Consider the following 12,500-nt stretch of genomic DNA (forward strand, 5'->3'; position numbering starts at 1 on the left):
TTAAAGGTCACCTATTGTGCAAAATCCACTTCTACATCAACATGTGTCCCCTCTTCTTCATGTCTCTTCTACATCAACATGTGTCCCCTCTTCTTCATGTCTCTTCTACATCAACATGTGTCCCCTCTTCTTCATGTCTCTTCTACATCAACATGTGTCCCCTCTTCTTCATGTCTCTTCTACATCAACATGTGTCCCCTCTTCTTCATGTCTCTTCTACATCAACATGTGTCCCCTCTTCTTCATGTCTCTTCTACATCAACATGTGTCCCCTCTTCTTCATGTCTCTTCTACATCAACATGTGTCCCCTCTTCTTCATGTCTCTTCTACATCAACATGTGTCCCCTCTTCTTCATGTCTCTTCTACATCAACATGTGTCCCCTCTTCTTCTCATGTCTCTTCTACATCAACATGTGTCCCCTCTTCTTCATGTCTCTTCTACATCAACATGTGTCCCCTCTTCTTCATGTCTCTTCTACATCATGTGTCCCCTCTTCTTCATGTCTCTTCTACATCAACATGTGTCCCCTCTTCTTCATGTCTCTTCTACATCAACATGTGTCCCCTCTTCTTCATGTCTCTTCTACATCAACATGTGTCCCCTCTTCTTCATGTCTCTTCTACATCAACATGTGTCCCCTCTTCTTCATGTCTCTTCTACATCAACATGTGTCCCTCTTCTTCATGTCTCTTCTACATCAACATGTGTCCCCTCTTCTTCATGTCTCTTCTACATCAACATGTGTCCCCTCTTCTTCATGTCTCTTCTACATCAACATGTGTCCCCTCTTCTTCATGTCTCTTCTACATCAACATGTGTCCCCTCTTCTTCATGTCTCTTCTACATCAACATGTGTCCCCTCTTCTTCATGTCTCTTCTACATCAACATGTGTCCCCTCTTCTTCATGTCTCTTCTACATCAACATGTGTCCCCTCTTCTGTCTCTTCTACATCAACATGTGTCCCCTCTTCTATCCCTCTCTTCTTCTTGTCTCTTCTACATCAACATGTGTCCCCTCTTCTTCATGTCTCTTCTACATCAACATGTGTCCCCTCTTCTTCATGTCTCTTCTACATCAACATGTGTCCCCTCTGTGGAAAGAGACTCTGAAAGTTTCAGGAACAAAGATTCTCTCTCTTTTTGATCCATTTCTATAAAAACCTGTCTGAAAATGAGCTGATCAGATTTTGGCCACTTTATGATGTCATAACGATGTTTTGTCTTGTGTAACCATTAGCCAATCAGCAACCAAGGTAACCCCCCCCCCCCCCCCCCCTTATCACCTGAATCTCCTCTAGAGCACCATTGAGTTCTTTCTAACCAAATCTCCTCTCATGCGGCTTTCACACCAGCGCTTTTCCCTTTCTAGCTCCGAGCGGGAGCTTTTCTGGTTCAGCTCCGGTTTCCCTTTTCTGCTCCCGCTCTGTTCACACCGCCCAGAGCTGCCGCTGCTGCGTCATGACGTCACCGTTTACGTGCCTGCTTCATAAAATCCAAACCGCGGAAATCCCTCACATCGACAACAACAACAATGGCCAATTGTATTGAAGCGCTGTTCGCTTTGGTTATCCTCTTACGAAACGAAATGGAAGGCATCGGACGACTTTACAAGGACGACTTTACTTGGAACTTTACAAACATCACATGCGAAATGCAAGACTTCTTTGTGGTCTTCAGCATCTACGACGAATCTGCCCCCGCCTCGACGTACGAGAGACGTAAGCGACGCCGCCTCTTAGCTCCGAAGCTCTTGCCTCTAGACCGACAATTTTTTGGAGCTGGAAGTGAAACCGGATTCCGGAGCTAAGAGGCGGCGCCTCTGCGGTGTGAACAGGAAAAAACGGTACTTTTCAGGCTCCAGCTCCGAGCCGGAGCTGAAAACGCGTTGGTGTGAAATGTCTCTCAGAGGGGCGTGGGAGGGGCTCCTTATTTTCATCTAAGTAACAGACAGAGAATCAGCACTTTGGAAACAGGGCTGAAACAGAGGGGATTATGGGTAATGCTGCAATGATCTGTTTGGTGTTTCAGCCAATCAGAGACAGGCTCTGGATATATCTGAGACCTGTGATATATTGATGAAAAACAGGATAATAGGGACCTTTAAACTGGGGTTTGAGGTTCTACTGGTTTGGTCTCTCTGCAGGTACATTCTGGTCACGGTGGGTCCGGTGTTCACGGAGGAGATGTGGAGGTTAGCCTGCTGCGCTCTGCAGGACGCCTTCTCTGCTACACTGGAGCCTGTCAAGGTATACACACACACACACACACACACACACACACACACACACACACACACACATAAACACACAATGAACACTCACACACACACACACACACACATACATACACACACACACACACACACATAAACACACAATGAACACTCACACACACACACTCACACACACACACACACACACACACACACACACCTACATACACACACATACATACACACACACACACAATGAACACACACACACACACACACACACACTCACACACACACACACACAATGAACACACACACACACACACACACACACTCACATAAACACACAATGAACACTCGTGTGTGTGTGTGTGTGTGTGTGTGTGTGTGTGTGTTTGTGTGTGTGTGTGTGTCTGTGTGTGTGTGTGTTTGTGTGTGTGTGAACTCAGTAGAAGTGACATCTCCAGGCTCTTTAACGCTGGATGGTGTGTGTCACTGTGGCAGCTGACTGACCGCAGATAAGCAGCTTTATAGCTTAGAGCCGTGTGTGTGTGTGTGTGTGTGTGTGTGTGTGTGTGTGTGTGTGTGTGTGTGTGTGTGTGTGTGTGTGTGTGTGTGTGTGTGTGTGTGTGTGTGTGTGTGTGTGTGTGTGTGTGTGTGTGTGGTGTGTGTGTGTGTGTGTGTGTGTGTGTGTGTGTGTGTGTGTGTGTGTGTGTGTGTGTGTGTGTGTGTGTGTGTGTGTGTGCACTGCTCTTGCACTGCTATTGGCTAGCTCTCCAACACATTGTACGTGATAGGCTAAGGGGCGGGACATCTATAAGCGGTTGATCAATCACAACAGAGCCGGCCAGCTAACCAATCAGAGCAGACAAGGCTCTGGTTTCAGACGTAGGGTGAAAAGAGGTGCTGCAGCACAGGCAGTATGAGAAAAATAAAGACACTCCATACTGCCCCGTTACCTCTCCGCTGTTTTCTTGTTGCTCTTCAACAGTCAGTTCGAAAAGCAGTTAAATCGAAAAAACTTCTTTTGTGCAGATCGAGCGTCCTTAACAACGGTCAATAAGTCCTTGACAGCGGTCTGTCTGTTCTGGATTAACAACGTGTCACGTGTTCTGAATTGACCAATCAGTATCGAGTATTCAACTAAGCCATGTAATAAATACTGATATACACCTGAACATCAGCAGGAGAGAACTCTTTAAAGTAGAGACACTACATACTGATATACACCTGAACATCAGCAAGAGAGGACTCTTTAAAGTAGAGACTCTACATACTGATATACACCTGAACATCAGCAGGAGAGGACTCTTTAAAGTAGAGAGACTACATACTGATATACACCTGAACATCAGCAAGGAGAGGACTCTTTAAAGTAGAGACACTACATACTGATATACACCTGAACATCAGCAGGAGAGGACTCTTTAAAGTAGAGACACTACATACTGATATACACCAGAACATCAGCAAGAGAGGACTCTTTAAAGTAGAGACACTACATACTGATATACACCTGAACATCAGCAAGAGAGGACTCTTTAAAGTAGAGACTCTACATACTGATAACACTGAACATCAGCAGGAGAGACTCTTTAAAGTAGAGACACTACATACTGCTATACACCTGAACATCAGCAAGAGAGGACTCTTTAAAGTAAGACTCTACATACTGATATACACCTGAACATCAGCAGGAGAGGACTCTTTTAAAGTAGAGACCACTACATACTGATATCACACCTGAACATCAGCAGGAGAGGACTCTTTAAAGTAGAGACACTACATACTGATATACACCTGAACATCAGCAGGAGAGGACTCTTTAAAGTAGAGGACACTACATACTGATATACACCTGAACATCAGCAGGAGAGGACTCTTTAAAGTAGAGACACTACATACTGATATACACCTGAACATCAGCAGGAGAGGACTCTTTAAAGTAGAGACACTACATACTGATACACACCTGAACATCAGCAGGAGAGGACTCTTTAAAGTAGAGACACTACACACTGATATACACCTGAACATCAGCAGGAGAGGACTCTTTAAAGTAGAGACACTACATACTGATACACACCTGAACATCAGCAGGAGAGGACTCTTTAAAGTAGAGACACTACATACTGATATACACCTGAACATCAGCAGGAGAGGACTCTTTAAAGTAGAGACACTACACACTGATATACACCTGAACATCAGCAGGAGAGGACTCTTTAAAGTAGAGACACTACACACTGATATGAACCTGAACATCAGCAGGTGAGGACTCTTTAAAGTAGAGACACTACATACTGATATACACCTGAACATCAGCAGGAGAGGACTCTTTAAAGTAGAGACACTACATACTGATATACACCTGAACATCAGCAGGAGAGGACTCTTTAAAGTAGAGACACTACATACTGATATACACCTGAACATCAGCAGGAGAGGACTCTTTAAAGTAGAGACACTACATACTGATATACACCTGAACATCAGCAGGAGAGGACTCTTTAAAGTAGAGACACTACACACTGATATACACCTGAACATCAGCAGGAGAGGACTCTTTAAAGTAGAGACACTACACACTGATATGAACCTGAACATCAGCAGGTGAGGACTCTTTAAAGTAGAGACACTACATACTGATATACACCTGAACATCAGCAGGAGAGGACTCTTTAAAGTAGAGACACTACATACTGATATACACCTGAACATCAGCAGGAGAGGACTCTTTAAAGTAGAGACACTACATACTGATATACACCTGAACATCAGCAGGGAGAGGACTCTTTAACGTAGAGACACTACATACTGATATACACCTGAACATCAGCAGGAGAGGACTCTTTAAAGTAGAGACTCTACAAACTGATATACACCTGAACATCAGCAGGAGAGGACTCTTTAAAGTAGAGACACTACAAACTGATATACACCTGAACATCAGCAGGAGAGGACTCTTTAAAGTAGAGACACTACTACTGATATACACCTGAACATCAGCAGGAGAGGACTCTTTAAAGTAGAGACACTACATACTGATATACACCTGAACATCAGCAGGAGAGGACTCTTTAAAGTAGAGACACTACATACTGATATACACCTGAACATCAGCAGGAGAGGACTCTTTAAAGTAGAGACTCTACATACTGATATACACCTGAACATCAGAGGGAGAGGACTCTTTAAAGTAGAGACACTACATACTGATATACACCTGAGCAACTGCTTCAAAGGTTATAAACAAACAAAGCATCAGGACTCTGTAGGGCTTACAGCTGTCGACATATAGCTTAACATGCTCTCAGCCACAACACGTAGTCACTGTTTATGTAACAGATTGTGACTGTTGCATGTTGGGCTTTTGTTTTAGAACATATTTATTTATTTAGGACTTATGGGAGGTTATATAAGAGCTCCTTTTATCCACTGCAATGACATATTGAACTGTGACTTTGAGACGTATTAAAGGCAGTTTTACACACTTCAAATGTTTGTAGATATCAATACTTTTATATTAGTCAGAATTTTGAAAGAGAATCTGAAATGTCCGAATTCTGAAGAAAGTCAGAATTATACAAATAGTTAGATTTAGCAATAAAAGCTATAATTCAGGGAAAAAGTCAGAATTTGATTGAAAAGGTCAGATTTCAGATGAAATCACTTTTGATCAGAATAGGGTCACAACATGTGGCCCTAATCGTCTTTTGTCCCTCAATTTTATAATTTCTTGCTGCTCAACAACTTGATAACTTATTTTAGATGATTTTGAAAACCTCTACAGTCACTTTGTATAATCCACTGCACTGTGTGTCCACTTGTAAATTCAGAGAGAACATTCATTGTTTCGGTTTCATTTGTAAGACTTCAATCAGATATATTGCAGTTATGGAATTAAAAGAACTGAACTTCCATGTTCGTTCCTACCCTCACCTATGGTCATGAAGGATGGGTCATGACCGAAAGAACGAGATCGCGGATACAATCGGCCGAGATGGGTTTTCTCCGCAGGGTGGCTGGTGTCTCCCTTAGGGATAAGGTGAGAAGTTCGGTCATCAGGGAGGGACTCGGAGTTGAACCGCTCCTCCTCCGCGTCGAAAGGAGCCAGTTGAGGTGGTTCGGGCACCTAGTTAGGATGCCACCTGGGCGCCTCCCTAGGGAGGTGTTCCAGGCACCTCCAGCTGGGAAGAGACCAAGGGGTAGACCTAGGACCAGGTGGAGAGATTATATCTCTTCGCTGGCCTGGGAGCGCCTTGGGATCCCCCAGTCAGAGCTGGTTGATGAGGGGAAAGGAACTATGGGGCTCTCTGCTGGAACTGATACCCCCGCGACCCGACCACGGATACGCGGGAGAAGATGGATGGATGGATGGATGGATGGAACTTCCATAGTTGCATGATTTAAAACAAATAAAATAAAAAAAGGGGATTTGGACGAACATTAAAAGTCGCCTGGGGAAATATTGACTAGATTACCATGAAATAAGTCATCCAATACATTGTGTAGGACACTGGCAGCCCTTTGCATAAAGCTTATCCTTAACATGTAGCTTATGCTTTCAGAAACATCAACACTGACCTCTGACAGGCTTTATGGAGCCGCTGAATTATTCATAAGCGCTGCATTTAGGTCACATCGCATACATTGTACATACTGTGTTTTAATACTTGGAGTTCATCAGATCGACTCTTTTTCATTTGATTTTCACTCACGTGAAGAATTTGCATGAACTCACCATCTTACATAATTGTATCGGAGATTATAAAATATAAAAAAGCCTTTGAAAATCAGAGGTTTTAAAAGGCTTTTTGCACAAAAGCTACAGCATTGTTTTGCCAATGGAAATGAAAGTCCGAGGCTCATGAAACCATGAAGACAAATCATAAAACATATCAAAGCATTATGAATACAGTCGTCCATATGTGTATTTTGTTTGTAGTGGCAACCAAACGTTCCAATAAGTCACTACAGAGCAGGGTCGATGACACGTGACGCTAAATCATCAACAAAAAAACGAACTTATTAACAAAAAAAATCCAAAGACTTAAAAAAACTCTAAATTAAACGTATTTATTTAAAAATAACAAAACCTAACCTCAATCCCCTCACTTACATAAAGTCCCTACATACTGTACAGTTGCAGAGATGACCAAAGGGGTGTTCATAACCATTTTATGAAACACAGGCTGATAATATAAACCATGTTTCATTAAACATTGATTAAGTCAATTAATCAATTATTTATATAAATACTCGCTTTGAGGTCATTATGGCTCCTACAGTGAGCACTGTGTGTGAGCAGGGAAAGTATAATTAAGCAGACAAGTAAGAAAGGGATAATGTCCTGTCGCTGCACATTATCCCGCTTATTACACGGCCACATTCTCAACAAAGTAACGACGTGACTCCCAATATTAATTGAAATGCTTTTATTGATTTACAAAATGTTTTTATTGATTTAAAAGGACATGCATCCGCTAAGAAAAATAGTCCGTTGTTACCGTTTGAACTACGTAGCAACGGCAGCAACTGCTTCGATAGCGTTTTGCTTTTTGATTACAGATTTGAAAACATCGCTGCTTGCTTTAAAAGTAGCACACTTCATTTTGTCAAAGCTTGGAAAGCATCTAGATATCCCTGCCCTGATGCCAAAGGAACTGCACACTGAAGATGTTTTGCCGTCTGATGTCTGGACCATAACATACAAAGGGCCGCAGCTCCGTGTGGAGGGTTTCTGCTGATCAGCTAGTCTTTAAATAGCTTCATCATGTGGTCCGTCTTTTCGCTCTCCTTCTTCTCCGCTGTTTTCTTGTCCCTCTTGTCTTTTTCTTTTCTTCGCTGGCGACTCATCAGCCACTAACCATTCATCCAAATGACTGTGCTCTCCAAATATATTAAACATAATATTAAAATCCTCCTTGTTGCTCTCACACGGTAGACAACTGAAAACTAAAGACAAGGAAACAGTTTGCTTTTCTTTCTGCAGAAGTGAGCGTCCTTAACAACGATAAGTCCTTGACAGTGGTATGTCTGTACTGGATTAACAACGTGTCACGTGTTCTGAATTGACCAATCATAATCCAGTACTCAACTAAGCCATGTAATAAGACATGCTACCTTTTATTATTAGTTTTTTTGCAGACATGGAACTTTCAGCACATTAAACAAAGTACACAACAATGTGTCTGTTAAAGGAAATCAAAATACCCATCCCCTGTCCCATTAGGTCATGGTCACAGTAAATAGGAAACAAAGAAAGAAATAATTAATAAAATAATAAATACAATAAATATAAATAAATAACTCACATCACAAAGTCACAAGTAGCAGGAATACAGCAAATTCACATTGAGTAAAATAATAAATAACAACAAAATGATGAAGACATTGGAGAACAATAGGCCACGTCAGTGTCAGGGGTAATAGTGAGGTCATTTATAAACAACAGTAATGGGTTCCAGGTCTCGTGGACGGGTTCTAAGGATCCTTTCAGCGAGAATCTTAGCTTCTCAAGATGAATGCACTGCAGACGTTCCTGTATCAAGTGGAGTGGAGAGATTCAGCAGATTGTTTGCACTGAACACCTGGCTTTCAACGGCCTGTACTGACCATTCTGTCCATTTTATTGACAATTTTAACTTTTTCTGGGATCGCAGACATATTTTCAAGGCAAATGGAGTTTGCCTGAACAAGTCAGGAGTGAAATTGTTTATCTCTAATGTATTCAACTGCCTGCGTCATCAATCTGTTCCTTCTGCCAAGGACAAGCGGCAAGAGGAATCAAAACAGGAGAAAGACACAACACATCGCGCAGAAAACCCTGAAGAAGTATCACTGCACCCGCCTGAGGAATGTCTTGATTATGGGAGACCTATGAGACAAATGGAGGAGTCTCCACTGCCCTTCACCCCCCCTATCACATTTGAGGATACTCTTCCTTCACCCCCCAGCTTTCTCTACTCTCCGTTCACCCTTTCACCCTCGCCCACCCTCCTGGAGTTCGACCACATGAAGGAGATACAGAGGGTTGGCACCAAGTCCTTCCTGGAGATCAATGACCGCATGAAGGCGATACTCAGGGTTGGCAGCATGTCCTTTAAGTGACTGGCAAGAAAATATCTCCATGGAGAAAGGCCATGACCGTGAGAACAGAAAAAAGAGAGTGTCAAAAAGCTGAACGCAGGTGGCGAAAAACAAATCTCCAGGTTCACTTTCAAATCTATAAAGAGAGACTTGGCCTTTATCATTTGGGATTGAAAATTGCCGACAGTCTTTCTTCTCTGACATCATTACCAAAAACAAAAACAACGTGCGTGCCTTGTTCGCTACCGTCGACAGACTAACTAACCCCCCAGTGTCAGTAGCCTCTGAATTTCTATCCACCAGGGCGTGCAATGATTTTTCCTTTTTCACTGACAACATTCAGAAAATCAGACAAGCAGTCAGTGCCTCTGCATCAGGAACAGCAAATGTGTTGTCTCTGTGTCCACTTAACATCAATTCAGACACCATGACACAATTCCATCAGATTAATGATAAAAACCTAGAGGACATTATACAACTTCTGAAGTCCTCCTCCTGCTGCCTTGATATTATTCCAACAGGATTTTTCAAAGATGTTTTGCCTTGCATGGCCTCAGATCTACTTCATATAGTAAACAAATCTCTTCACTCAGGTATTTTTCCACAGGCCCTGAAAACTGCAGTCATTAAACCGCTCTTAAAAAAGAATAATCTAGATGCTTCAGTAATGAACAATTACAGGCCCATATCAAACCTCCCATTTCTAGGTAAAATCATTGAAAAAGTTGTTTTTCAACAGTTGAGTAACTTCTTGCATTTAAATAACTGTTTTGATGTGTTCCAGTCAGGCTTTCGTCCAAACCACAGTACTGAGACTGCTCTTGTAAAGGTCTTTAATGACATCCACTTAAACACAGACAGTGGCAGAACTTCAGTGTTAGTATTATTAGATCTCAGTGCTGCGTTTGACACTGTTGACCACAGCATATTACTAGACCGACTGGAGAACTGGGTGGGACTTTCGGAAACAGTTCTGAATTGGTTTAAATCCTACTTAAAGGTGGGGTAGGTACGTTTGAGAAACCGTCTCGAGATACACTTTTTGTTATATTCCATGGAATGCTCTTAACATCCCGATAGCAATGAATATCTGAAGTGCTTTGACAAAAAATCCATACAAAAATATCATCTGTGGAAGCCGTGGCGCTGTAAAAAGCACGACCAATCATTTTAGCCGGCCCGGCTAAAGTAACTGGATGGCCTACCTGCCTGTCAGCCTTCCATCTGTGCACAAACTTATCTCGTGCCCTCATTGGTCATGTGCGCGTTCGTGTGTGTTGGAGGAGGGGCTCTGTAAGGAAGTGGCAGATTTTTTCCGGCTGTGTATTTTCAAATTCTAGCGCACTCGAGCTGGTTTCTCCAAAATTACATACCCCAAAGGACAGAAACAACGTTGTTTCTATAGGTGAATACACATCTGAGTTGACAAATATGACATGTGGGGTTCCTCAAGGCTCCATCTTGGGGCCTCTTCTCTTTAACATCTACATGCTACCACTGGCTCAGATAATGAAGAACAACAAAATAAGTTACCATAGCTATGCAGATGACACACAAATGTACGTAACAATTTCACCAGGAGACTATGCTCCAATTCAAACACTGAGTAAGTGCATTGAACAAATCAATGACTGGATGTGTCAGAACTTTCTCCAATTAAACAAAGATTAAACTGAGGTAATGGTTGTTGGAGCCAAGGCAGAACGTATAAAAGTTAGCTCTGAGCTTCAGTCTGCAATGTTCAAAACAACAGATAAAGCCAGAAATCTAGGTGTAGTCATGGACTCTGACCTGAGTTTCAACAGTCACATTAAAACTGTTACTAAATCAGCCTACTATCACCTAAAGAACATATCTAGGATTAAAAGACTAATGTCACAGCAGGATTTGGAAAGACGTGTCCATGCTTTTATCTTCAGTAGACTGGACTACTGCAAGCAGCTGATTCAGAACGCCGCTGCTCGAGTCCTCACTGACACTAAGAAAGTGGATCACATCACTCCTGTTCTGAAGTCTTTACACTGGCTTCCTGTGTGTCAAAGAATAGATTTCAAAAATACTGCTGCTGGTTTATAAAGCACTGAATGGTTTAGGCCCAGAATACATTTCTGACCTCCTGCTAAATGATGAAGCATCCAGATCTCTCAGGTCTTCAGGGACTGGTCAGCTTTCTGTCCCCAGAGTCAGAACTAAACATGGAGAAGCAGCGTTCAGTTATTATGCTCCAAACATCTGGAACAAACTCCCAGAAACCGGCAGGTCCGCTGCAACTCTGACTACTTTTAAATCCAGCAAGAAGACTTTTCTTTTTGTCGCTGCTTTTAATTGAACTATTCGCATCTTAGACTGCACTGTAACTTTTATCTTTGCTTTTAAATGAGTGTTTGTAGATATCATTTTATAATATGTTTCTTATGCTATTAATGTCTTTCATTTTTGTAAAGCACTTTGAATGACCTTGTGTTGAAAGGTGCTATATAAATAAACTTGCCTTGCCTATCAAGACATGCTATCTTTTGAATACATATATAAACAAAGCAACCTGCATGTTAACCTTTCTGTTTGTGTTTTCCTAGAACCTGCTGGCATGTTTCCACAGCGGGTCGGACAGTTTCTCCGGAGACGCCTGTGAGGTGAAGGTAGCGGCTCCGTCTCACTCTCCTGCAGCCGAGGCCGAGTACTGGAGGATCAGAGCCATGGCTCAGCAGGTCAGACCTAAACACTGTGACTCAAACACCATGAGAGGAGCACTGTATGTGCTTTAGAGCGGGTAATGTAGTGTCCCATAGAGTTATTGATTGTGTAATATCTGGATATCTTAAGAAAGAGACGGGAGACAGGAGCCTATGACGTGTTTAATTGCCATGAAAAAAACAGAATACGTAATTTCTGAAAGTCTTAAGTTGTCACAGACATTATAAACCTACATCATTTCCATAATTTCCTCATATTGAGTCCTTAAATAGTGTCTTCTAACTCGTCAGAACTTAAACTATCATTATAGGCCTACTGTACTGGTTTGCTATCTGCAGCTGGTGTTTGAATCATGCTCTCTGACTTTCCTGGAATGAAGCATTTTTTCCAATTTACAACGTGCTGAAGTGACGTTTGCGGAGAGGTTTTGACTCAATATAACTGATATGAAAAGGCCCAGCATTGGTCGAGTCTAACGTTATTTTGCACGTTCATTGG

General features: G+C 42.2%; 1 protein-coding gene across 1 annotated transcript in view; it reads left to right on the forward strand.

Moving 5' to 3' along the window:
* Nucleotides 1–12,500, forward strand: part of arfgef3 (ARFGEF family member 3) — an 81,879-nt gene that overhangs the window by 57,608 nt on the left and 11,771 nt on the right. The window contains 1 exon segment of the mRNA XM_034236275.1: nucleotides 11,885–12,016. Coding sequence (XP_034092166.1) covers nucleotides 11,885–12,016 — 132 coding nt within the window.

This window comes from Gymnodraco acuticeps, unplaced genomic scaffold (assembly GCF_902827175.1).
Source record: "Gymnodraco acuticeps unplaced genomic scaffold, fGymAcu1.1, whole genome shotgun sequence".
Lineage (NCBI taxonomy): Eukaryota > Metazoa > Chordata > Actinopteri > Perciformes > Bathydraconidae > Gymnodraco > Gymnodraco acuticeps.